Source organism: Gorilla gorilla, chromosome 5 (assembly GCF_029281585.2).
Source record: "Gorilla gorilla gorilla isolate KB3781 chromosome 5, NHGRI_mGorGor1-v2.1_pri, whole genome shotgun sequence".
Classification (NCBI taxonomy): domain Eukaryota; kingdom Metazoa; phylum Chordata; class Mammalia; order Primates; family Hominidae; genus Gorilla; species Gorilla gorilla.
Genome location: NC_073229.2, coordinates 57,367,524 through 57,395,496, shown reverse-complemented (window position 1 = coordinate 57,395,496; position 27,973 = coordinate 57,367,524). Strand labels below are relative to the sequence as shown.

The window sequence follows — 27,973 nt, the reverse complement described above, 5'->3', positions numbered from 1 at the left end:
TCTAAGAAGCAAGCCCTAGGAATAATCCATTTAGAAAAATAATGGCTAAATAGATCTCTTTTACAATAGCAAAAGAAGGTAAAATGCTCAGGAAATGTTCGAGAACTTTGTGAACAAGATAGTACATTTTTCTGTGAAAGTAAAAGATGACTTGAAAATAGATAGTTATTAATCTGTTTCTGAGTGTGCAATAGGAATACCTTAAAGGGGTGTTCTCATATTAATGAGTAGGTTCAATGAAATTCCAAACAAAATCACAGAGGTTTTAAAAAACATATATATGATTCCAAAGTTTATCTGAAAGGATAGACAACCAAGAAGAACAAAAGTTTCAAAAAGTAGAGAAGTGAGAGAAAATTAATGACACTATCTATTCAAATTAAGTAAAAGTTCTAATAATGAAATCATGTTATACTACTTCTAAATTAAACAGATGAAGAAAAGCAAACAGATTAAACCAGAATCATATTCTATACAATGTAATCATTTAATGTAGGTAGAGGGAAGAATTCTTCAGTCAACAGTATTGGACATTTGTGTTAGTAAATTAACAACTGCAGGTAATAGCAGCCTAACTTACAATGGCTTAACCAAATAGTCTGTTCCTTGCCACACCCCAAGCCTCACCTCTCCCACACCACCGCACCTTAAAGATTCTAAAAATAGGCAGGGAGGGCTGCTGTGGGAGCTCCAGGATGCCTTCAGGGCTTCCTTCCATCATTCTGCACAGCCATTCTTAGTGGGCAGCTTTAGTCATCATGCAAAATGGCTGCCTCACCTCCAGCATCTCGTGCACATTTCTGGAAGGAAACAGGCACCTGCTGCCTGAGGCTGCTCATGTCCAGGAAGCTCCATCCAATGACTTTCACTTATTTGTCACTGACCAGAATTTTGTGATATGGGCAGCCTTAGTTGCAAGAGAGTCTGGGAAAGTCTAGTGTCTTTAAATAATTCCCTGAACAAAATCAAAGCCTAATAGTTAGGGAGAAGGGGAGGACAGATCCCATACAGGCAAACTGCATCATGAGCCACACAATCATTGATGGAGAGGAAAAATCCATTTAGAGCCCTTATTTCATTCCATCCACTCATATCCCAAAAGAGTACAAGAAAAGTCAATTTTTATATACTCTGTTGATTTGGAAGGACTTTAAGCTTAAAAACTACAGAAATAAAAGAAAAGATTGATACATTATAAGAATTTAAACTTTTATATGTTAAAACAAACAAAATTTCTAATACATCAAAGTTAAAAAGCAAGCACATATAAAATTTGCCTAATAAATATAAGAAACAAAATATTTTATATATAAAGAGCTCATACATTTAAGTACCCCAAATAAGTAGACAAAAGACAAAACAATATAACAGTTAACAAACAGTTGGAAATAGGTTCAATTTCTTTGTTTCTTTTTTTTTGAGCTGGATTTTCGCTTTTGTTGCCCAGGCTGGAGTGCAGTGGTGCGATCTTGGCTCACTGCAACCTCCGCCTCCTGGGTTCAAGCCATTCTCCTGCCTCAGCCTCCTGAGTAGCTGGGATTACAGGTGCCCGCCGCCCCACCCGTCTAATTTTTGGAATTTTTCATAGAGATGGGGTTTCACCATGTTGGCCAGGCTTGTCTTTAACTCCTGACCTCAGGTGATCCACCCACCTCGGCCTCCCAAAGAGCTTGGATTACAGGCATGAGCCAGCACACCTGGCCGAAATAGGTTCAATTTCATTAACCATTCAAAGAATGTAAATTAAACAGAACATTTTAACCTAAAATATTAGCAAAAATTTAAAAACTAATGTTCAGTGTTATTAAAATAATAGTGAAACAGTCACTCTCATACAGTAGGAATGTAAATCAGTATAACATTTTTGGAAAGCATTTTACTGCCTACCTTCAAGGAAGATGCTATTTATTGGATTTTAATGTGCAACATACACTACTAAGCACATTTGTTCATTCATCCAATGTATTATTGTGCATCAAACATATACAGGTGTCCTTTTAGGCCTGGGGCACAGCGATGAACAAGGAACTTAAGTACATGATTTTTTTCTCAACAGTCCACTGTAGAGGTGATATTGTCCTCAGTTTATAGAGGAGACAGAGATGCAACGAGAGTTCCTAAGATGCCAAAGACTTACCACTAGCACATGGCGGGAGGCCAGGATCTCAGCCCAGGTTTGTCCATTCCACAGAGGGTGTTATAGGCTTCCCAGGTATGATGAGAGCCTTCAAGCTGTTCATAACTTTTGATCTTGTAATGTCACCCCCAGAAATCATCCCTAAGGAGAAAATATGAATTATTTCAAAAGCTTCAGGAACAGATATATATTGATACAGTTAAAGATATATGTGTATGTGTGTGTGTGTGTGTGTGTGTGTGTGTGTGTGTGTGTGTGTATATATATATCTCTATCTTACGGTGTTATTTAAAACAGCTTTAAATTGGAAACAACAAATTCTCATAAAAGGATGGTTAAAATATTTCGTTAATACATCCTAACCCTAAAATATTGTGTAACTATTAAAAAAATGTTGTAGGCTGGGTGCGGTGGCTCACACCTGTAATCCCAGCACTTTGGGCAGCCAGGGTGGGCAAATCACCTAGGGTCAAGAGTTCAAGACCAGCCTGGCTAACATGGCAAAACCCTGTCTCTACTAAAAATATAAAAATTAGCTGGGTGTAATGGTGAGCACCTGTAATCTCAGCTACTTGGGAGGCTGAGGCAGGAGAATCAGTTGAACCCAGGAGGTGGAGGTTGCAGTGAGCCAAGATCGTGCCACTGCACTTCAGCCTGGGCAACAGTGGAAGACTCTGCCTCAAAATAAATAAATAAATAAATAAATAAATAAATAAATAAATAAAATGTTGTTAAGGGGTGATCAAAAGAGAGTAACATGCATACATTTATAATTTTATGACAAATCTGCAAAGTGTGTGTAAGAAAATTAAGGCAATATATTAACATACCACATTGTCCTTGTGATGAGGCTCTGCTTTCTTGGTTCTTTCTACTTCATACTTTTTCACAAGAAGCATGTATTATGCTTATAGTTGGAAAAATAATAAACTGAATGTTAAAATGAAAATAAAAGTAAATAAATTCAGAACTTTTAAAATGTAATATCATAAACTAAGAGGTGTATAAAGCTATTTACCTGGCAGAGGAAATGCTATGGTTTTCCAGAATTACAAATCCTTTGCCTCTAGATGTATCTATTCTTATAGGTTTCCCAAATGTGGAAAACTTGAGTACATAATTTGTGGTACTACCACTATAAAATCTGAATAAGAAAGCAAGTATTAGTAAAAATGGGAGAAAATTTCCTTTGAAAAAAAGTTGGTAGCTCTAAAGAAAACAAATTTTAGTGCACGGCTGTATAATTACTATATGGAATTAGGCCAAACAAGACATTTCATTAAGTGGTGGGTTATTTGTAAGCCTGGAGCATCAGAAGGAACATGATATGGCTGAATGTTTTTAGAAATTAGCAAGGAATACTAGTGTAACAAGCACAGTTTTTTGATTATCTAAAATATTCACTTTTGGAAAAGCATGCAAATGATGATGTCTGGCGGGCAATAGATAAGTGTATGATAAACCATGTTTCAATACAGTAGATTTGGGCGCCATTGATGGTCGTGAAGTGATATTGTTAGGGCATGGAATAGTTTGGTTAGATTAACATAATACAGAAAGATATTCTTATCAAGTTATTAGCAATCTAAAACTTTATTATATTTGGGTATTATTTTGAAAAAAGACAATGGAAATAACATAATGTTTCGTATTTATGCTCAATCTTAGTGAAATGATTAAATTATAGTGACTAATAAATAAATGAGTGCAATCACCCCTGAGAAAGTGTTGGTTCTCCTACACATTAATTGCACCTAGTATGGTTCTATCTTTGCTGATCATAGATCATTCTTGTTTGGGCTTCACATGTCCATAGCAGTGGCCAACAGCTTCCAGTTATGTCCTGAGTCCCTTTGGTGACGTTCATTTTCATGGCATATTGAAGCATACGAGCACAGTAAGCAGCAGACACTTCTGGAGAGTGTGCAGCTGGTTCCTCATTGTCGCTATGCATCCTTGAGCCCTGTTGGTTACATTACATTAAATGACTTTATCCATTGGTTATTTCAATTCTGTTCCTCTTCAGACAGGGAATAAATCATATACAGATTGCCAGCACTTCTGAAATGGCAGGCTTATGGTAGCAGGATAACCTTAGGAGGTTGGTTAAGATCTTTGGGAATTCAGACTTACAAGAGTCCAAGTCTATTAACATTATTATTTAGCAATAAAGGTAAATTAGAAATAAAAATGATAATATTTAGAGGAGATATTTGCCAGTTTGAAATAAAAGAAATTCATATGGATAGCAAAAGAAAAATTTATCACAAGAATTACTCAGAATATTTTGCAGTGCTGAGTTTGGACTTCTTCTGATAAAGTATTTTATTTGTTAATGTTTTCACTTTTATAAAAGTTAGAACTTGGTGTTGTAGGTTGCAGATTATATTAACTAACTTAGTTTATAAAACGTGTTAACAGAAAAAGGAAACTCTGTAAAATATTTTAAAGAGATTTATTTTGAGCCAATAAGAATAAAATAAAAAGAGGTTTATTTTGAGCAATCTGGTTACAGATTGGTTTTATGCATTTCAGAAAGACAGGAATTATAAAATCATAAATCAACACATGAAAGGCATACATTGGTTCAGTTTGAAAAGGTAGACCGTCTCAAAGGAGGGACTTAGAAGTCAGAGTTGGGTTTTAGGGATTCTTTGGTTGGCAATTGGTTGAAAGAGTTAAGCTTTGTCTAATGACTTGAAGTCAGTACAAAGGAATGCTTAAGTTGAGACTGGGGACGTCTGTTATCTGTGCTGTGATGCTACATCACAGTCAGGTTGGAAAACAAGCCACATTATATTGGATTAATTTTTAAAAACCTTTTAATTAGATTTTGTGATTTGTAGGGTGTGACTTAACACTAGTCTGGCATGGCCTTGGGTCTTGTTTATAATTTGGTGTCTTATCCCACAAAAAGTTTGTTCTGTGAGTCTTATGATCTCTGTTTTAACATTAATGCTAGTCAGTTGTGCCGAAACTCCAAAAGGGAGGGCGCATAACGAAGCATGTCCAACCTTCTTTCCTATCATGGCTGGGAATTCAGTTTGTCAGGTTTTCTGGGGTCCCTGTGGCCAATAGGGGGTCCATTCAGTTGGATGAGGGGCTTAGGATTTTATTTTTAGTTTACGAATGTCATGTGATCAGCTATATTCTTCATTGTCAGTGAAAAGATATGATGTTAGATAAAACTACAAAGAAAAGATACGGTTTTCAAGCTACTAGAAAGAGCTTTTGAAATATCTCAGTAACGGACAAAACGTCCATTGCTTTTAGCCCATTTTGTCTAGGTCAACACTAACACAAAAATGTATTGCAGGTTCATGAAACTTTCCCAAGAAACATATTTCAAGTATTTATATTTTATAACCAAAGAAACCTTTTAGAAAGTTGTAATCAATCTAAGAAAATCTACCTTTGAAATTGTTTAAATGCAGAAAGGAGGGGTCACCTTACATACTTTTCCTAAAACTTTACATCTCTGCTTTTCCCTAAACCTTCACCATAAAGAGCTTCTGAGAAAATGTGTTGGGGAGAAACAAAAAGGATATTGAGAACTGACAAACAAGTGAATGTTCTCTTTATTTAAGTGACTTGTGTTGGGACTATGTTTACAACATGTGAAACATATCTAGTTATTTAGAAGAGCCTGGTGCACCCCCACCCATTGTCATGAGGCCCACCTGCTCTTGACATTGCTGTAGGTCAGGGTGTCTAGACAGAGTGGCCTCTAGTCTGTATGACCTCAAGTCACCTTTATGTCACTTATTAAAAGGCACCCCTGCCATCTATTGGAAAATTGTTGCAGTATGCTGATTTTGTTAGGAGGCTCTTCATTGCCTTATGACAGACACTTGTCATGATAACTATACAAACCCATGATGTGAATAGCACCCCATCAGACATGGCGCCATTGTGTAGTGCATGACCTATACCATCATAGGGGACATTTGCAAATAGATAAAAAATAGAAATCACCATGGCAACACTTATATATAACATGAACGTTAGAAACCATGTTCCTTGCAATAATGCCTGGGAAGTTCCTTTTCAGCAAGTTGATGGTACTGAAATGTGGAGGTAGGGTGTGGGGTGGGGAGGATTCTTTCATTGATAGCTTCCATTATTGAGAACAAGAGCCTGCCTATTGCTCTTTATATGTGTTTCAGTCAGTTAAAAAGAGCCTACAAATTCCAACTACTTAGCCAAATGGAAAAGATTCTCTGTTTACAGAGAAAACACAAAGCTTGCTTCTTCCCCATCATTAAGCAGGCTGAGTACACTTAGCAGAACTTTTCCACTTAGGTATCCAAGTTAAGGCTATCAGTGACTTTTCTTGAAATCTAAATATTTTAGAAACATTTTGTAGGGAAAGCTGTTCACAGGCCTGTTAAAAGAAATCAAATAAATAGTTTGGGGGTTTCCATCTTGGAATTAGAATGTTTATTTAAGAAACTCTAATAAAGCCCTCTTTCAAGCCCATGAAAATTACAGTCAGAACCAAGTGGCAGATTAAGGATTCAGGAAATAGCTATTGATTTGTGAGGGACAGAGGGAAAGAAAGGGCCAGGAAAGGAAGGAACTTGATGAGAAACTTTTTGTAATGGTCCTTATTTCCTTCAACTTTGAAAAACCATTTCACTGGCAGTAGAATTTAAAACACTCTCATTCTGCAACTACCTCTCCCAGGCAATAGACGTAGTGCCCAGGGCATGGCTCAGGCTGGGCTTCTAAGAGCAAAGGCATGAACATAGGTGGGGCTGACGCACTGGCTGCAAGACTTAGTGCAAAAAGGATTTTCAGTGGGGGGCAGGCAGGGCAATATGGGGAAGTCCAAAGCATCATGCCCAAGGGATTGGGCAGAAATCAGAAAAGAATCTGAAAACTGGCAAGAAGAGACCCTGATTGGTGAGGGAAGATTGTGTTTCAAAGATTCCAGAAGGATGCCAGAAGTGGACCCTTTTATAGCGTGCCCACAAATGAGCCCTAAGCAGGGGGAAGCCCATGAAAGAAAACTCTAACCTGCCTTTTAATTTACTTTTCAAAACCTCCATGGTCAAGAAATCAGAAAAAAGTGAGGAACACATGATATTAACGCATAGGGATGGGTTACAAAAGATAGCCGAGAGTTCTATGAAGAAACGCCAAGGGCATGTACAAAGTGTATTTTGTGACAAAGCTGGACAAGCACCTGGAAGTAAATGTAGAAGTGTAATAGTTCTGAAGTAGCTACATTGGAGATCAAAGGCTCTGGGTGATTTAGAAGAAAAAAGTAGCTTAGCCAAATATCACTGATGACATTTAACACTTTTTACCTTATGCATGTAATTATTCTATATAAATATAATCGTAAATCAGTGACCCATATAAGGTTATCTAATAAATGAGCATGCTTAGAATTCCATACTTGCTTGTTCTCTGCATTTCCTGTTTCAGTGAAGTAATGGTGAGAGATATAGGTATTAGGTGTCCTTACTATTACTTACATTTTTTGATTCAGTAATGATATAAACCCTATGGATGTTTAGGGAGACCCATAATCCCCAGTTGAGCGTTAGTTATTGTGTGGTTAATGTTGTGTGGCTTAGTATACCCACCAACTGCATGGTCAGGGAGGTAGAAAAGAAACTAGCCCTGGAAAGACAGTCTTTTTAAAATTTTCAGTGACCTTGCCTATTAGTAGATATGACTCATCAGTGTCTTCAGGTGTTTTACCACCAAGAAAATTAGTAATTTTACCCTTTGGGCATGAAGTGGAACAGGATTGAAAGTAAAGATAAAAAATCAGAAACCTCCTCTCCTTGTGTCTACTAGAAGGGATATTAAAAATGAAGTCAGTGGCTCTCACCCTTGGCTGCACACTAGAATCACCTGGGACTTTTACAAATTCTAATACCCAGACCATACCCTGGACCAATCAAATCAGAATCTCTTAGGATGGGACCTAAGCAGCAGTGCTGTGTATGGGGGTCTGGGGAGAGTGGGGTGGGTGGGGGTGGGTGTGTGTATCCACAGATAGTTCCTTTTGGGAACACCTGGATTAAATGAAATAAGGCAAGTGCCTGACGTACATTTAGTGCCCAATGAGTGTATGCACCACCTTTGAATTGTTTGCTGCTACCCCATCTCTCCCTTTTCCAAACTTGCACAAGAATAGTATTGTATCTGTCTTGGTCTTTCAAAGTGTATCATAGGTAACTTTGCCTTAGAGTTAGATAATTCGTTTTTGACTTCATGCTGACAAAGGCAGAACTCTCTTCTTTTCTCTCTCTCTCTTTTTATTTTATGTATTTATTTATTTTTTTAGAAAAGGCCTCGCTCTGTCTCCCAGACTGGAGGGCAGTGGTACAATCATAGCTCACTGCAGCCTTGAATGCCTGGGCTCAAGCCATCCTCCCACCTCAGTGTCCAAAGTGCTGGGATTACAAGCTTGAGCCACTGCACCTAGCCCTTTTCTCACTTTTAATATACCATCTCATTATTTATTTTGTTACTTTATCTTCCAATATTACTTAACTTCTCTCACCTATAAGCCCCAGAATCTGTCGGTTTAGGAAGAATCATTACTTCCGTGTCTCTAGGGATTTAATTTAGCCAAACCTTCTTGAGCACTTCAGAAAAATCAGGGTGGAAATAAAGTTTAAGGAATAAAGGGAGTTTTTAAAAATAGAATACAACTCATCCATTTCAATTCAATTCAATTCAAATGCCTTTCTCTTTTCCAAGCATTTTTAATAAGCTCACTTAAGAGTCTTGTTGAAAAATAAATAAATTACACTTGTTTTCATTAAGAGAAAAGATCTTTTTCCATTTTTGCTGGTATTGTTGAAGGAAACAAAAAAGAGTCTAAAACTTGGCAAAGGAGGACATTATTAGTGACATATTGGTCACAGATGTGCTGGTAGAGCTACATTTTCTTCCTGCCATTAGGATTTTAAGTGCTCACAAATTACGTATGAAAGTCCAGATAACTTTCTTACAAAAGGGAAAGATGAAAAAAATTATGATACTTGCAAAATCTTCATTTTTAAGATATTCTAAATAAGTTTTTATAAAAAAGAAAATTACACATGTCCATCTGCTAGTTTTTCTTTTAAAGGAAAAGTAGTGCTGGATGATGCCAACATTTACTTAGTGTCAACAATTCCAAATGTTTTAAACGAGTGAAGATACCTGAGATACTCTTTGGCAATACTTGTGAATAATAAGATTTCCTTTCCTTAACAATTCTTAAGAAAATCAAGAAGGCAAAATTTAAGAGGTAGAAAGGAACTCTCTTTAGTAACTTTATGACTCAAATCTGTAGGCCTGTGAAGCAGAGTATGAGGAGTTTAGCCAAATTTTGTTCCATTGCAGAAAGTCCTGAAAGGACTTTAGGGAGAGTATTGACAAGCTAACTCTGGAAACAGGGTTAGGATTCACCTGGGAGGAAACGGTGTTGGCATCAGGATGCCCATTAAGGTAGTTGTAATAGAGGAATGTAATTCCAGATCTAAGGCTCTGACTAAAAGGATGTAATGGAAGGAAAGGTATGTTGTAAATGAAAAAGGATCAAGAAACGGATTTGAGAGGCATTAAAATAATAATGGCAAGCTAAATCTTTATTATAAGACTTGAAAATTTTTTATTCACCTTGATGAGAAAGCTCAATAGGGGAATAACTCCTAGAAGGATGACAGATGCCTCAATTTTCATCACGTTTAAGTTGGTAAGTGAACCAGTTTGAAATGTCATGTAAATTGAAAGTGATATGAAATTGAACAAAGGAATGAGTTCACTGCCTATGTAAGAAACTGAATCATGACACAGAAAAAATATGGCCTAGTTTCCTGATATGCAGGTAGAAAATTATTATCTGTTTGTATTTTTAATTCAGAAAGAATATGCATTCTAAGATGATTTAGTGATCTGATTATTACAATGACAAGTGGCTTTAAATCAGGAGCTTGTAATATATTTTTCAGTCTCAAAGCTATTTGATAGTACTGTGAAGGGAATGTCAGTGTTTGATTCTAATCCAGTGCTGTCTGGTATGTTGTGTGTTATTTGCTTTTATAAGTTCAAGACGTCATACTATACAGCTTTTTAAAAGCCTGTAGAGAAGACTTCAAGTTCTTTTCATTCTCAGCAGTACCTTGTTTTCTTGCTTCCCATTTGCTTAGGAAAGTGACAGTACTGGAGGATCCTGATCAGAACATTCACCTGAAAAACTTGACTCTCCATCAGGCAACCACAGAGGAAGAAGCTCTGAATTTGCTTTTTTTAGGAGACACCAACCGAATGATTGCAGAGGTAATAAACTTCTCTCTGCAAGCTGTTTCTTCAACATTATAAGATATAGTATCTGAATTCAAGGCAGAAAAAAAAAAGATATAATAGAAGTTTAGGGCCAACAACGACCTTAAAAATAATCTCGTCCAAACCTCACATGCAGATAAAGAAGCCCAGATCTAGATAAGTGAGGAGACTTTCCCAAGGTCACCCAGCTAGCTAATGAGCAGGAACAGAAATCTAGACCCCTGGATTCTCAATCCACTGCTTTTTCTACTTTAGTGTATCTACCTTAAGTTTTTATTTTTATATTCTAAGTTGTATACAAATTGGTTTGTACATTAATGACAATGTATTACATGTCTTAATTGTAGGAAGTTTTGCATATTTTCTAAAATTTAAAAATACTCAGTCCATTTTTCCTAACCTGAAATCATCCATATGTTGGCATGTGTTTACATATCCATGTGTTTTCATTTAGTTAGTGGGTTAATATGTATAAAGTACTTAGAACAATGCATTGAACATAGGGAGTATTCTATGCATTTGCAGCTATTTGTTGGCGTATCTGGTAACACCACTACAGTGTGTATATCTCAGTGCAATATTTGGAACATGCTTATATTTAAAATTATTCATTGTTAATCTGACATTCAAATTTAACTGAGTTCCTATTTTATCTGAGAATTCTATGCAGGAGCTAGGATTGACCCAGATTGGTCAGGGGCCCAAATTGTAACTGGTTTCTGATTGCAGATGGAGGGTTATGAAGCTCTCATCCAGCTACACTGTGGTGAAGGGAATGGGATGGTGGTGGTGGTGGTGGTGGTGGTGTGGGAACAGTTCCCCAAATGAACAGCTTACTGTTTTCACTGGCATTTTCTTTTTAAACCACCCTTCCAGAGTTCTGTATTTTACCTTGTCTCTGATAACAAGTATTAGGTAGGAATAGTAAGCTGAAAGCGTAAGTAGTCCAAGAAAAATCTCCGTCAAGGGACCTTTTATTCAGCCCCATGTCTGCCCTCTAGAATGCCCTGCCTTAGAAGCAAGATAGACCAATGCAAACCAAATTCAGATAGTGAAAGCATCGTATTGATATCTGTTATTATTTTGGGCCCTTAGTTTTTGTTTTTGTCACAGTTGTTTACCAGTTTTGCATCAACACTTTTCAATAGACTAGCTAACTTATATAGGTTGAGTTTATGTGCCATATATATGGATTTAAGGTCGCTTAAATTGTTATTTTTATTTGAAACAACATTCATGTAGTTTTAAATCTCAGAATATTTTGTTTTGCTTTACAAATTTGTATTTGTGCTCAGTACTCCAACATTTTGCCCATTTGATCATTTGTGATGCTCTTATTTGTCATAATAATCGAAGATTAAGGAATAAAGGTTGAGTAAGAATTCGGGCGTATGATGACAAAGGATTTAGCATGCTCCACTAAATCCTGTTCCTCCATATATAGTTTAATAAACAGCAAACGAGGAGATACAGAATAGAAATGGGTCCTGTCCACCAATGCTTATGAAAAAGAGAAAAGATAGATTCATAAACTTCTATAAGGAAAACAAGTAGAGGAGCCTGTTGCCGCCTCAGTGCTAACTGACTTTCTTTCAGAGACGATCCATCCCTAGAGAAGTACAGGCCTCATCCTTGCCAATTACTTTCCCTCACCTTCAGTGGGTTATGGAAAGGCCCTTAACCTGTTCCACCATGATCTCCAGTAGCTTAAAAGCTTGGCCATTTGCTCTTTCAAAGTTATGCATGAACTTTAACTACATGGTTTCAGGCTGGGGTTTTGCAAAGTTTTAAGGAACTTCCTTTGTGAAACTTACCTGTCTTACCACCTTACAAAATTCCAAGTCTTTTTTTAAATTTTTCTTTTTAATTTTTTATTTTTTGAGACAGTCTCACTCTGTTGCCTAAGCTGGAGTGCCATGGTGTGTGTGATGGCTCACTGAAACCTCCACCTCCCGGGTTCAAGCCATTCTTGTGCCTCAGCCTGCCAAGTAGCTGGGACTGCAGTCATGCGCCACCACAACCTGGCTAATTTTTTTGCATTTTTGGTAGAGACAGGGTTTCACCATGTTAGCCAGGCTGGTCTGGAACTCCTGGCCTCAAGTGGCCTGCCCACCTCGGCCTCCCAAATGCTGGAATTACAGGTGTGAGCCACCGCGCCCAGCCAGAATTCCAGGTCTTTTCCTATTACTTACTGATGAGTGTTTAATATTATAAATAGCTGAAACCTGAAGAAGGCTAATCCTAATAATGCTGGTTGTGCATTAATTTTTGTTTAATTTGTTTATTTTTCCTATGTAAAGCCTGATTTATTTAAAAAAACAAGTCTAATAGGTTTTGGTTGCTTCTGTGCTTGCTTTTGTCTTTTCTTTGGTAATAATAATTACCATGTTATAATGACAGCCTGCTTAGTGTAAGTCTTTCCATTGTTGTAGACATGTTATATATATATTTCTAAATTATTTTAAAAGTATACCCAATATTTAGCACCTTAGTTTATACCTTGAAAGCAATGAAAGCAAATACATAAAAATATAAATGACGAGTAACTGTCAACCCCTAGAAATTCCTTATTATTCAGTCTTCTAAAAAAGCATGTTTTGGATTACAACCTAACTGTCAGAATGCAATTTGTCAGCACAGAACGAGCTTACCAGGATAAAAAGAACAAACGAATCATTTTTTTAAAAAACGAAGTTCCCAATTTCCCATTTACACAGAGGAATCCAGAAGTTGCCTTGGTAACCAGAAAACATTTGCAAAACAAAGTCTGAATATGTGGGACACAAAGTGGAGTGCTCTTTCCTTTCATGTTCTTTACCCATAGCCAGCATTTTAAGGAAAAGTTATTAAGAGTAGCTTCAGCCTCTTCTTATTTATTCAGAACTCTTAAGTAATTTCAGCAATCCTACCAATGTTTTGAATAAAACTTGATTATGTCCTTAGGATAAATTTTTTTTTAAGTTGAACTGCTGGGCCAAAGAGAATAAATATTATAAAAGCTGAACTGTGTGTGACCCAGCATCCAAGTCCACCAGTCGCAAGTATAACTTGATACTTTTTTTGTCTTATAGCTGAAATATTTCTATCAAGTCATCAAATCTAACTGAAGAAAGCAGCCTGCATTCAATGATCAGGCCATGCATAGTGCCATAGATAGGACCATTTGCCCCTACCTTGAAGGCATAGTCCTACCCATGGTCTAGGGCACTCTGTGCCCAAGTATGGTCCTAGGAAAACCTGTGTTAGAATACCCTGTGATAGTTAAATGATGCAGTTTCTTGGATTACATTTCTGGTTGATGGATTCAGAATCTCTTCCATGTGGAGCCCAGGAATGTGCATTGTAGCATTTTAAATGTGCTCAGGCTAAATTTGGGAGCAGTCTGGGCTTTACCCTTAAGAAAGCTGGTTGAAACCCACTCCCAGAGGCAAAAGAAACCAAGCAGGTCTGTATTCTGCACCCTTGTCAACACCACAACATTTGAAAATTCTGCCAATTTGGTAGACAAAAAAAGAAATCTTGTTTTAATTTGCATTTTGATTACCAAATACTTTTATATCTTCATTGGCCATTTGCATTTCTGTTTTTGTTCATGTCTTCTATTTGTTTCTCTCTTGAAGTGTTAGGGTAGGTCTGATTGATCCGTTGACCCCATGAGGGCTGGAACTTCATCCTGTTCAGCAGTTTGTTGTACTGTGTACTGGCAGCTGTAGGAAGTGAATACTGTGTCCGAGTGGTCTAGCATATAATTTCTTATATAGGTATTACCTGGTGTAGTTTTGACCTGGATGGATTCTGGAGCAATAATATGCTATATCTGGTATAAAACATTGTCTGTGAAACTGCTTGCAGGGGACCTTTGGTGAGAAAGGAACACTCGGTGCCGACGTTGGGAAAGTCCGGGGTCCCCTGGGTGGGCAGCTTGCTTTCTTTCCGCCTGGCTTCCTTTCCTACGTGAACGGTCAGGTGACTTCCTCCAGTCAGTGTTGGTTCTACTCTGTGGTTTCTTCACCATCTCCTGCCATCCCCGCCAAGTAGTGCTGAAGAGCATGAGCTTTGGAGACCTTCTTTTCTACCCCTGGCTCCACCCTTTGCCAAGTGTGTGTCCTTGGACAAGTCACTTAACTGGTCTAAACTGTACTTTCTAACCTGTAAAATGGGCATAATAATACCCACCTTCTAGGGATATAGAAACAATTGAATTAAATAACATTTGGACAGGCCCTGGAGTTCTTAGCTGGCAACTATTTAAAGACAAGACTTTCGTCTTGTTCATCTCTATTCTCTCAGCACCTGGCAACTAGTAGGTCATCAGTTATTGATTAACTGTTTTGTGGAATTCATGAGAGAGGAAGACCTGGTGATTTCAGGCAATAAGACCTCCAATCTCAGGCCCAGAATTGAAAGTGATTTTATGGTACATTGTGCCTATTAGTGAGTACTGAGAACATCACAGATGACTTCAACATTTTGTGTGTGTGTGTGTGTGATACTTCAAATCTTTTGAAAGAGGTTACTTTCCAAATACTGAGCCTATCAACAAAGTTTATGGGATTTATAAATAATTTCCCCAAGAGGGATTAGAGGTCTTTATACCTAATTCTTTGCTTGAAATAAAAGACATACAGACACTCCCCAACTTACAACTTTTCAGCTTTAAATGGTGCGAAAGTGATATGCATGCAGTAGAAACTGTACTTCAAGTTCTCATACAATGATTCTGTTTTTCACTTTCAGTACAGTCTTCAATAAATTATATGAGATATTCAACACTTCATTATAAAATAGGGTTTGTGCAAGATGATTTTGCCCAACTGTAGGCTAATATAAGTGTTCTGCGCACGTTGAAGGTAGGCTAGGCTAAGGTATGATGTTCAGTAGGTTAGGTGTATTAAATGCATTTTCAACTTATGGTATTTTCCATTTATGATGGGTTTGTGGGAACATAACCCCATGTCATAAACCGTGGAGCATGTATACTAGATTTATCTGAGTTATGCTGATGTGCTTTGTAAGCTCTCAGGCTTTGCACATTAGCAAACTTTTGGAGTAAGTTGTATGACCTTGTGGAAGTGCAAATAATTGGGAGACAGGGTGTGAGTGGGGGTTAATAGGTTTATGTGAGTTATAGGAGCAGCTGTTCTTGGACGTGTTGTCTAATAACATAAGGATAGGACAGGAAGGAAGGAGTAGCTTTATTGTATGATTGTGTTTGTTAACACAACTTTAAGCCCCAATCTCCTTGTGGGATGTGTGTGGAAAACAAGAGGATTTTGGTTTCAATTAGTTCCAAAATCATTAAAGGGATACTGACTAACACATCCTCACAAATTTTTGTTTGAAAGATATGTTAGTTATATATAATTAGCAAGTTTGTTATAAAATTTGTGAACCTGGTTAGAGCAAAATATACAACAGGCAAACTACATTTTGGCCTTGATCTTATTACAGTAAGAATAGCATGTTTAGCAGGGTGCAGTGGCTCTCACCTTTAATCCTAGCTGCTCAGAAGGCTGAGGCAGGAGGATTGCTTGAGCCCAGGAGTTTGAGGCCAGCCTGGGTAACATAGTGCGACTCCACCTCAAATAAATAAATAAATAAAAATAGCATTTTCTTCTTATTAGGCCCTGATAAGTAGCTAGAAGCCTTAGTAAAAGATATATTGACAATTCTAACCTCTTTTCTTATCGATTATACATACCTACTAGGTATAGAAGAAAAGAAACTTAAATTTTGAGCACTTACTATATGACAAGCATTTCTTTCTTGTTCTTATATTTTATATATGAGATACATGAGAAATATACAGTGTTCTTTAAATAGCACTTCTGTGTTATAACACAGTCTGCATTCTGATCTAACCTGATTTAATGGTATTACATGAACCATGAGATTTGTTCTAAAACATCGATTAAAATAAATGAGTGGTATGGAACAGCTATTATTCGAATTTTAAGATTTATATACTCCATATACATTATTAAAAGAATAGTCTTTTGGCTATAAAATTTAGTCCCAGAGTTTCTTCTGATCTTTAAAGTTCTCATCTCGAATTAAACATAGCATATGAAAGTCACTTTTACTCTATTCAGTATTATTGACATTCACCAACAACTGCAACAAAAAATGAAAGAGAGGAGAAAAAAGCCATCTTCAGTGAAACAAGGAAATAGCCATAACCTCAAACTATGAGAAAACCTGCCAAATACTATGAATTTGACTTATGGTGAGAGAGGGTGCTGAGAGCCAACTCATATGTCCTCCAACCTCAGGCAGGATAGAGTTTCCCTTTAAAGAAAGGGTCACAATTCTCAAATGCAAATCCAATGATCTTTTGGTTAGAGTGATGAGATCTGAAACACAGGCAAGTATGGAGGAAGACTCTGGGAATGTTATATAGATATTCATTCTAACTATAGAAGGTGGATCCAAAGAAGAAACCTTAAATACAAGCCATTTTTATGATCAGTGATGTAGGCTCATGCCAAAGAAGATGGCCTTTGGTGAGTGGGGTTCAGGGAGTTTGTTATTTAAGGGACTTAACTGTGAGCCATCCCAGACCTATTCATGTGAAATATTGAGGAAAGTTTATGCTCTTGAGGCTAAAGACATAACAGATGTAATGTAAAAGTATTCAGGATGTAAACCCAATATGAGTATTTCCTCACCTATCCTCTAGGCTACTCTTTAGGAAAGGGATAGTCATGTTCAAAGATAAAATTATCAGAAAGAAAACATCCCACAACCTATTTATATATATGGAGTAGGTGTCAGGGCTAAGGAACATACATCTGAAGGCTGATTAAATCAGAGAGCACAGGGCTTGTTCTTCATAATCTTAAGTATGTTATTTAAAGACAATCTTTGTTTTTTAAAAAATAGCTTAATATTATAGAAGAGCCCAAAGAAAAAGGTTACAAGACAAAGAAAAGCAAACTTGAAAAACTTCAGAAAATAAATGAAAGAGAAAAAGCCATTAAAGAGATTAAAGTGCCATTAGAAGTGAATAGAAAGGAGGAAGAAGAAGAAGAGGAAGAGAAGGTATAGGAGAAGGAGGAGGAGGAGGAGGGAAAAAGAAGAGGAAGAAATGTGACTGAAAAATAACTAAGGATATAAAAATTAATGAGAGAAGGTGTATCTAGAAAGAGAGACAAAGGAGCATCCAATTATGCATAGTTAGAAATCCTGAAGAAGAGGAGGGAACAAAGGCAACAGAAAAACTAGAGAAAAGTTTTCTGAAACTTGGAATTACTTGAATCTGCAGATGAAAAGGACGTAACTGAAAAAATTGGAAGAGCTCAATTCCAAGACATCCTCTATTGAAGTTACTAAATTCCAAAGCTAAAGAAAGAGACTTAAGGGCATCTAGTCAGAAAATACAAGTCAACTATAAGTGAAAATAAAATAGGTTGTTATGCCTACCACTGGACATCTGTGCTTCTAGAGTTCTTTCTTCGGCATCTGTACTCTGAGTGACATTGTCCTAAAATTTGTGTCTGTTACTGATCTTGATGTCCAAACTCGAAGATTGCATTGAGTGCTATCCCAATAAAGTTTCACAGTATATATTTTTTTCATTAGAACAAAATCATACAAATGGATATCTAAATTCTCCTTGGTGTGTTATCATTACCTGTGTCTTAGTTGTTTATACACAGGATAGTAAAAGGTAATTTCAGCTTGTCTATAATCCCAAGGTATGTAGTATGTATAAAAAAGACAGTTTGAATAAACTGCTAAAATTCTTAGGATTGTTAGTTCTTTTAGCCCCATAATATTATTATTCCACTTATGTGAATAGTCAGACTTGGAAATTTTTAAGCGAAGGCTGAATTTTAATAGGAAGAGAAAAAAGAAAAAAATTCAAACTCAATTTAAAAGATGAAAAATGGACAGAGTAGACAATTATGATAAGTTACTGTTTTGATGGCTAAATTTAGCTTATAATTCTTTTTGCAATCAAGTGAAAAATACAGCAGAGGGGTGGGCAGACATTTTGGGTTATATAATTTTCATTGTTCAGAGAGCAAACCTTAATGCTGGTGGAGGATATGATGCTATCTAGCTCAAGAATGATGTGTAAGAATGATAATTGAATGTAGTTCCAATTAAAGATACAGGCAAAATTCCTTCTCAATTTCCCATATGTACCACAATTTAGCCGACTTAGATTTTGATATAAATGTGTTTGACTTTAATTTGCCAAATCCTGGAGAAATGACCCTTAGGGAAGTAATCCAAATCCTGACATCCACAGAGGAAACTTCAACAGAACCACTAATTCTGACTTTGTTTTCCCAAAATTTTTGAGTCGGCCAATAGATCTTTGAGGATGTAAAAGTCAAAAATCCATCAAATTGATTCCAGACTTGTTAGGAGGGATACACAATAAAACATACTAGACCTATTCTTATCATAAAGGTGAATCATAATTATTAGAACATTCTTATTATATGTTCCAGATTGCTCTAAAGTTTGTTTTTAAATTTTAAATAAAATTGGTGCATCTAGTCTATTTCTCTTTTACAAAACTACTTTGACAACATGCTTGATAAGAAAAAGACCTAGAATCCTGCAACTGGGGAAAATCATTTTGACTACTTTCCTAAAAGCCAGGTATCTTATAAACAGAAAAGTCAGAAAGAAAAATGAGAAGTTTAGGATCATTAATTCCAGTAGAGGAATATCCACTCAGGAATATTTTGTTGCTAGGCAGTGTGTTCTGAAACAACTCCAGAAAAGTTCAAGGTAGGTGTTTATAGGGTCACGTGCTAAACCACTAGGTTTGGTCAGGTCTCACTTTTCCAGGCTGAGTTAGAGTACATCAAGGGCATAGCAAGCTTCCTAATTCAATTCATTTAATATGGGAAGAACTATATAAAGAATCACTTAACCAATAGGTAATGGATTCGGTAATTCTTCATTAAGGGTGAGGTTTAACCTGAAAGGCCAAGATGCCAACCCAGAAAACATTTAGAAAACCACATGGAAGTTAGCATTTTCAGTCTTCAACTCAGATAGAGCAAGTGAGCAGAGGAACAGATCGATTAGAGTATCAGTGTAGAAAGTGTTATCAGACAAGGAGAACTGAAGTGGAAAGCTGAATTCTAGATCCTGTGGTTGCTATTGTTGTTCTTAGTTGGTTTGTTTTAAGGAGTCTCAGGCATATACTTTACAATGTCCTGTTCAATCGAAAGAGATTTCCTTTATTTGATCTATTCTAGATTAGTGGAAATTCCTGTTGAGATATTTTACTCCAAGATAACAAAGTGATTGAAAAAAAGATTTTGGTACACAGGAATGGAATAAAAGGTATAAGTTATGGCAAGAAATAAGTAAGCGTTCAAGGTACCCTAGAAAATTTTTAATATGATATACAGAGGTTATTTGAATCATTGAAGGCTGCATTAACTGTCTATAATCATTTTTGAAGTGATTGAAAACATTAGTTTAACTAAAAGCAGAAAAAAATTAATTTTACAAACATCCATAAGAGCATATTATGTAAACCTCAAGAAATTATATTTCACTTATTGATTCTTGCCCCCAAATCAGAATTATCATTACTAAAAATGGCTGGACACACACGCACACACACACACACCCCACACAAAAAAATGCATCACCATTTATTTTCAAATTTCTCTTTCAGCAGACAGGTATCTCCTGCTGTATAGAAAAGGATTATTATTCAATGAGATTTGAGGTTTTTTACCATATGAAATAGCTTCTGAGAGTGGTAGCTGAATCAGTGCCAGGGAGAGGCATAAAGGGCAGTAGAAGGGGCCTTAGCACCTCTCTCCAGGCCTCAATCCAGGCATCTGATGTTATGTAAAGTGTCCTAACAAAGCAGCATCAACCCCTGCCTCCACAGTCACATTGCTGCTCCAAGCCCCTTCTATATAAACATTTTGAAGCCACCATTGTCTGACAGGGTCATTTTTGAGTCACTTTTTACAATCTGCACCGTTCTGTTTACACTGCCACAAAATGAGCAGGACACCAAACACTCATCTGTAGCCCAGTGGATCACACCACTACTTCACTACGCACTAGAACAAACAGTCCATTACAATAACACTATTTAAACAATGTTCCAAATGGATTTTTTTATGAACATTTAAAACTCCATTTGAAACAACAATTTTTTGGATTCTTCCAGGGTTTGGATATTAATGACTGTCTATATGCACAAATGTTAAATGTCTTTTCTGAACACAATGGCTAATGCCAATTGGGGATAGTTCCAGGGAATTCATGAAGATAAATGAATTTTGAGTAGGCTTATTTGGGGAGTAGGAAAAGGGTATACTTGAGTGACAAGCTAGAGGACATTCTAGACAGGGGAAAAGGCAATTGAAGATGTAGAGAGTAGTGATTAAGGGCTCTGGAATCACGCACAGCAAATAACTGAAGCCCAAGACTGATAGGGAGATTTGAGTTAATCTAGCTGTTTCAAATAGTTCTAATTTTTAGACTCGAATGAACTATATTCCATGGACTTAAAAAGCTTGCAGATGTAGTCACAGAATTATTTGAAGATTTTTAGAAATTATGGAGCATGCTGTAGAGATTCCAGAACACAAGAAATGAGCAAGAGTCAACAAATTAACAAACATTTTTAACACTACTATGTTATGCTAGGCAATGACGCATAAGACACAGTCCCTGTCCTCAAGGAGCTTGAAGTCTAGGAGGGAGGAAGAGGGAAATGGAGAGGCTTTGTAGGAAGTAATCTTTCAGATGAATGGAACTTCAGTGAGAAGTAAAGTTTTGCTACACTGGAGATAAGAAAGAGGAAAAATAACTTTCTTTAACCATAGACTGCAGATATGATGACTCTGTAAGGAGTCCAGTGAGCCTAGGTTTTTCAATTTTCACCCCATAAAAGAAAGTCTATTCTCCATTTTCCGAAAAAGAAAACATATATGGAAGATAACAAGCTAATATTTTTGATACAAGCCCTAAAAAAGAAACTGATAAAGGATTATTAAATAATGGTCAGTAAGCTATTAAGAAAAAGTCAGCATTGATTTTACCTTAAACTAATTTCATTCACTTTTCTGATAGCATTTAAAATTTTATAGATCAACTCAATTCTTTTTTTATCTCTCAAAATATCCTTGGGGATATAAAGAGAAATTGAAGGCAATAAAAGTACTTGGATTGAAGTAAATTGTAAAATACCTGTAACTGTTACCTAACTGGGTGGAGAGCAGAGGTGGTCTTCTGGGAATGTTGTTGGTCTGCCCCACTGCTTCATGTCTTACACATTGTTTGGATGAGAATATACAAGATATTTTCATTTGTAGATAGCACAAAATTGACAAAAAGACCAAGATCCAATAGATTGTAATGTTGACATAAAAACTAATCCAATGCAGTCGTGAAATAAACTAATGTGTGTGTGTGTGTGTGTGTGTCCCAAAGAAATTCCATAGCATGTAAGGGCTGGAGCAAATCCAGTATAGTAACACTTCATGTGATGTGCTATTTACTGGCAATACTAGATTTAGACTGTCCAGGTTCCAGGAAGTAATACATCCAATGTCCTCTGCTGTGGTTAGGCTACTTTTGAAATAATAATATATTCAATTCAAGTGCCAGAGTACCATATTTAAAAAGGATTTTGATAAACAGTTGCATAAGGCCCAGTTGAGAGGAAGAGAGATATTTAGTCTTAGGGAGCGTGCTAGTTTAATTCAGTGATGTAGATAGGATTGGCATTAATCAAATATGCCTTTTAACAATACTACTTTGAGAGATGGAGGACAATTGGAAGGGACAAGAGTAAATACTGAGACTAGAAGGGAGAGACTACAGTAACCCAAGTGAGAGATAAAGGATATTTGGCTACTGGGGGAGATACAGATAAGTGGAGAGAAATCCCAACAGGAGTAGGATGGGTTGGATATCCATCCATGGGACACAGAGGGAGGGAAGGAGATACAGTTGTTTTGGGAACATTATGTACAAGATGCTGGTAAGGCATTTTAATGACAATGATCAGTCAAACTGCTGGACATTCCAATCTGCTATACAGAACAATTAAGGTAAGAGATAAGGATACAGGAGGCATCTGAATAAAGTGAATATCAACGGCGACATTAATATGACCTTTTACAGTTCCCAGATCACTTCAGCACTCAGTAACTCAGTTGGTATTTAATATAACTCCCTGCAATGAAGCAGGTCTTAATATGGCACTCTAGAAACATGAAAATCAAAATTACTTCATGTAAATTTGCTTATAACACTAGTAAGCTTTTAACACTAGTAAGTGACAGAACCAGGACTTGAAACCAGGTTATCTGACACCAAATTCTGAGATTTTTGGTGTGTGATTTTTATTACACTACAGAGCCTATGCAATGAGGATTTGAGCTGTAGAAGATGAGTTTCCAAGGGGAGGAAATATGGTCACCATAGCTTAGGACACACCTATTTTTAGGGACTGCAAAGAAGAGAGCAGAGTAAAGGAAAAAGCGATAGAGAAGGAGAAAGTGACTGGAGAGTATTTGGCACTGGAAACCAGGTGGCGGGCAGAGGGTGGCGAGCTCCTAGAATGAGGGAATGGCTAGCATTTTCAGATATTACCTAGAGGATCAGCATGTTCATTGCTAAGAACAGATCACTTTCTTTACTGCACATTTTGCTTTTCTCATTTCATGCTCATTCTCATTTCACACATTGTGGCTTTAGGTCCTGACTAGATTGTAAGTTCCTTGAGGGCAACATCCAGGTCTTATTTTCCTTCTTGTCTCTCTACTGCCTAACACAGTGATATACATAGGCTAATAGGAAACGTGAAAGCTCTCTGCATGCAGGTGATTAATCATCACTAAAATTTTTCCAAAGGCACAGTCACTAGTGCCAAAAGCACATTTGTTGAAAATGTGTGCTTAACTTTGAATGAATCTGCCTAAATGGTGCCATCTGTTCTTAGGCAGTTTCAGAAACATTTTAATACAATTTTACCTTTAAAAGGACAAACGTAGGGCCATGCCTATGAGACATAAAGACATCCTTAAATAAACACAGAGCAGACACCAGCACATCCAATAACACTTAAAAAGCTCCACATAAAGAATGTTTTCTGAGGTTTAAGAAATTTTTATCTAAGAGGACACCAACTGCTACTTCATGCAGAAAATATTTATGAGAAGTTACAAAACTGTAGGCACGGACTCCTACAGCATATTACTGCATTTTAATTACAGACTCCAGAATATACAATTTTAGTTTATGTGAATCTCATATTCCTTTGAAATGGGTACACTCTACCAATATTCGTTTATGGCTCACATTTTATGGTGGTTTCAGAATATCAGTTTCGAAGCTAAAGACAGCTGTTGAGAAGTCTCCATGTTATTTGTTTATATTGATTGTCAGTTTGACTTTTGTTACAGTATTGTAGGATTTATTGTTGTGCGACTATCACAGTGAAATGAAACCCATGTTTAAGTTCTGCAAATAACTTACAGTCACTTCCAAAACACCTCAACTTAGGTTCTAAATTTGAGTTTGCGGTTTTACATGCACAGTTATTTGCTGATCCACTTTAGCAGGCAAAATCACACACTGGCCAGGTTTGGGCATAGTTATTGTGGCAACAAGTAATGGGTCAAATTTTCAGCCTGTTTGACTCACTACCTACATCATCATCACCAAAACTATGCCAGCATTTTGACAACTTTTTATTTTGCTAGTTGGCGTAAATCAACTCTGGTGTATATCAAGAATTTATATTTACAGAAAGAATTTCTGGTTGAATTGCCATTCAAATATGTTACCCTGTCTGCACACATGTGCATCCATATTGAAATTCTTTGTTTAAATCTCATTTTGCAAAGGTGGAGATCTGAACATATTTACTCATATGAATACTCATTTGGAATATTTTTAGTTTTTTTGTTGTTTGAGAGGATGATACTACTAACTTGTCACTTGTATCTTGAATCAGATTAATTTCTTTCTTGTTCCAAAAAATGTAAAACACAAAAAAGTACAGCGAATAATGTAACCAACATCGATGTTTTCCAATCCAGGATTTGCTTCTAATAATTTTTAACTAAATGAAATAGAATATTGCAGATAAAGCTGAAGTCCCTTTCTTGGCCTTTCATTTCCATCCCTCACAAACACAACTGCTATCATTAATTTGCTGTATCCTTCTGGTCCATGTTTTTATACTTAATGACCTAAGTTATAGCTTCATGAACAATAGATAATATTGCTTTTTTAATTATGTAAATTCTATCATAATGTTCATATCATTATTTAACTTGCTATTTTTTCTCAGCATTCTATTTTAGAAATCCATTTATGTCAATCTATCCCAAGTTGCTTTATTTTAACATCTCTGTAATTTGAATTATCTCAGTTTACTAATCTTTTCTGCCACAGATGTCTACTTAGGTTGTGTGTCTTGCACCAATTTCTTGCTAACCCTAATAATGTTGCAGTGAATGTCCACATATATATGTCCTTATCGCATATCGCGCATATATAGATATATAGATATATAGATACACACACACACACACACACACACACACACACACACACATATATGTATACCTGCCCAAGATTTCTCTCTAGGAAATATATCTAGTAGTTTATTGATGGCTGTGGGTTATATGTATTTGGAACTTCGCCACATATTATCAGATTGCTCTCAAAATTTATTCTTAATTTATACTTCCACAAGCAGTACATAAAATTTCCCATTTCCTTATATCTCCAACAACTTATTTTGTTAGACTTTATTTTTTAAACCTTATGGTTCTAAGTTATGTGGTTCTGATTATGTATAAATTTGAGCATTTTATCAAATATTCATTAACCATTTCCAGATTTCTTCCTTATGAGTTACCTAGTCATATTCTTTGCTTACTTTTTCTCACTGATTTGCAAGAGTTCTTTATTTTATTTATGTATTTATTTATTTATTTTTGAGATGGAGTCTCACTCTGCCACCCACGCTGGAATGCAGTGGCATTATCTTGGCTCATTGCAACCTCTGCCTCCGGGGTTCAAGGTATTCTCCTGCCTCAGCCTCCCAAGTAGCTGGGATTACAGGCATGCCCCACCAATCCTGGTTTGTTTTTTTTTTGTTTTGTTTTGTTTTTATTTTTAGTACACACGGGGTTTCACCATTTTGGTCAGGCTGGTCTCAAACTCCTGACCTCAAGTGATCTATCTACCTCGGCCTCCCAAAGTGTTGGGATTACAGACGTGTGCCACCACACCCGGCCGAGTCCTTTATTTATTATTAACGTTTTGTCAGCCATATGTATTGCAAATATCTTCTAGTGTTTTAATTTTATGATGGATTTTATCACACTGAAGTTTTTGCATTTTGGATTATCTTGGTCAAATATTTTAAATCAATTTATTTTTGTGTTTTATATCTTAAAGTATCCATTACCTCCTTGGGTTGATTACAATATGCTTCCATGTTTTATGGTATTGGTGCTAAAGTTGTGTTATTTCACACTTAAAGCTTTAATCTATTCTGGAATTTCTTTGTGTGCATTGTGTAAGGAAGCAATCTAAGTAAGTTTATTTTTTTCAAGATGGATAGTTGGTTATTCCAGCACCATTTACTAAATCAGTGCATCCTTTCTTCGCTGTAGTATGATGTCACATCTGTCCCATACAGAGCTCCTCAGTGAGCACAGCATGTCTCACTGACCTAGCTGTCTGCTCCTGCACCAGCACCACACTGTTCTAATTACTGTAGCTTTGTAGTATACCTTGATAAATGGCAGGAAAGTCCCCTTTTATTGTTATTCTTTCACAGAATTACTTTTCATTTTTTTCTTTTTATTTTTTGATGGAGCAACTTCAGTAAGGAAGTGCAAACAGCATTACTTTTCATTTTATTTGAAGATTTCTTTCCTGTATGCCATTTAGGATCAATTTGTCTTTTTCTGTAAACAAAACCTGTAGCATTTTTATTTCAATTGCATTGAATATATAGGTTAATATATAGACATTTACATATAGATTAATTCTGAGTTTTCCAATCTATGAAATGGTGCATTAATATCCTGCACACCATTTACTCCAGTTCTCTTTGTCTTTTAATATTATCTTACCATTTTTCCTATAAATTACATATCCTTTAGAAAATTCATCCCTTATTATTTCATTCTCTTTCTTGCCATTGTGAATAACATTATATTTTCTGATTAATCATTGCTCTGAGTTATTAGAACCTCATTGATTTTATATATTCATCTCATATCCAGCAACCATGCTAAACTTTTTAGTTCTTAAGCCATTTGTTTGGAGATGCTCTTGCATTTTCTGTGTAGACCACCATATTTTTTTGTACATAGTGACATTTTTAATTTCTTCTTTTCCTACTATTATGCCTTCTATTTCTTTTTCTTGTTTATTGTATTGTCTAGGGCCTCCACTTTAGTGCTGAGTAGTAACAGCGATGGTAGGTTTCTTTGTCTGTGGCTTTTGTTTACAATTGTGATCATGAATTTTTCTAACACACATTCTCACCTCTTTTCCCATGAGATTAACATTAAGCATTTTCAAGCATTAAGCCAAGGTTAATGCATGGATTATAGACAGGTAATGAAATAAAGTTATATTGGCAAGAGGACTCGATCTATACCTCATTAGAACTCTTTTCTCACTTTCTGAATCAACCCATCCACATTTGTCATCAGTAATCCAAGAGGTAATACATTAAAAAGAACTTACTTTAAAGGTCTCAGTTACAAGTGGTTTTGCTCCAGTTGACAGTTGGCTTCATGGGAAATGTCTTATCACTAGAAATATTATTTTAAATCTTTTGATATTCTTTAAAAATTTTCATTGTTCAAATAATTTTTGTTTTGCAATTTTTTTATAGACTCCTATGAACCAAGCTTCAACCCGTTCCCACTGCATTTTCACCATTCATTTGTCAAGCAAGGAACCAGGATCTGCAACTGTACGACATGCCAAACTCCATCTGGTTGACCTGGCTGGTTCAGAGCGAGTCGCGAAGACTGGAGTAGGGGGCCATCTTCTAACAGAGGCCAAGTATATCAACTTGTCACTACATTACTTAGAACAGGTAAAATGGGCAGAGTGGGATGTATTAATAACTATAGCTACCATGTGTTGACCACATACTATGTATCAGGCATTCTATTAGAATTTTTTTATTATGATAAAATATATATAACATAAAATTTGCCATTTTAATCATTTTTAAGTGTACAACTCAATGGCATTAAGTACATTCATAAAGTTGTGTAACCATTGGCACTATCCATTTCTGAAAGTCTTTTATAATATCAGACAGAATATCCCCATTCCCCTGTACTCTAGTCCCTGGTCATCTCTACTCTACTTTCTGTCTGTATGAATTTGCCTATTCCAGGTGCCTCGTGTAAGTGGAATTATGCAACATCTGTCCTTTTGTGTCTGGTTTATTTCACTTAGCATAATGTTTTCAAGATTCATCCATATTGTAGCATGTATCAGAATTTCTTCCTTTTTTAAATTGAACAATATCCAATTGTATGTCTG

The 27,973-nt window shown here is 36.3% G+C and overlaps 1 protein-coding gene across 5 annotated transcripts in view; it reads left to right on the top strand.

Moving 5' to 3' along the window:
* Positions 1-27,973, top strand: part of KIF6 (kinesin family member 6) — a 380,981-nt gene that overhangs the window by 101,142 nt on the left and 251,866 nt on the right. For 4 of the 5 annotated variants that reach the window (XR_008680633.1, XM_055390330.2, XM_055390331.2 and 1 more), the window contains exons 6-7: positions 10,297-10,426; positions 27,309-27,515. Coding sequence is in view for 4 of the 5 variants with exons in the window: in XM_055390330.2 (XP_055246305.1) it covers positions 10,297-10,426; positions 27,309-27,515 (337 nt within the window). In the remaining variant the exon portion in view is untranslated. The remainder of the gene's footprint in view (positions 1-10,296; positions 10,427-27,308; positions 27,516-27,973) is intronic. The other variant, XM_031012602.3, reaches the window with a different exon arrangement.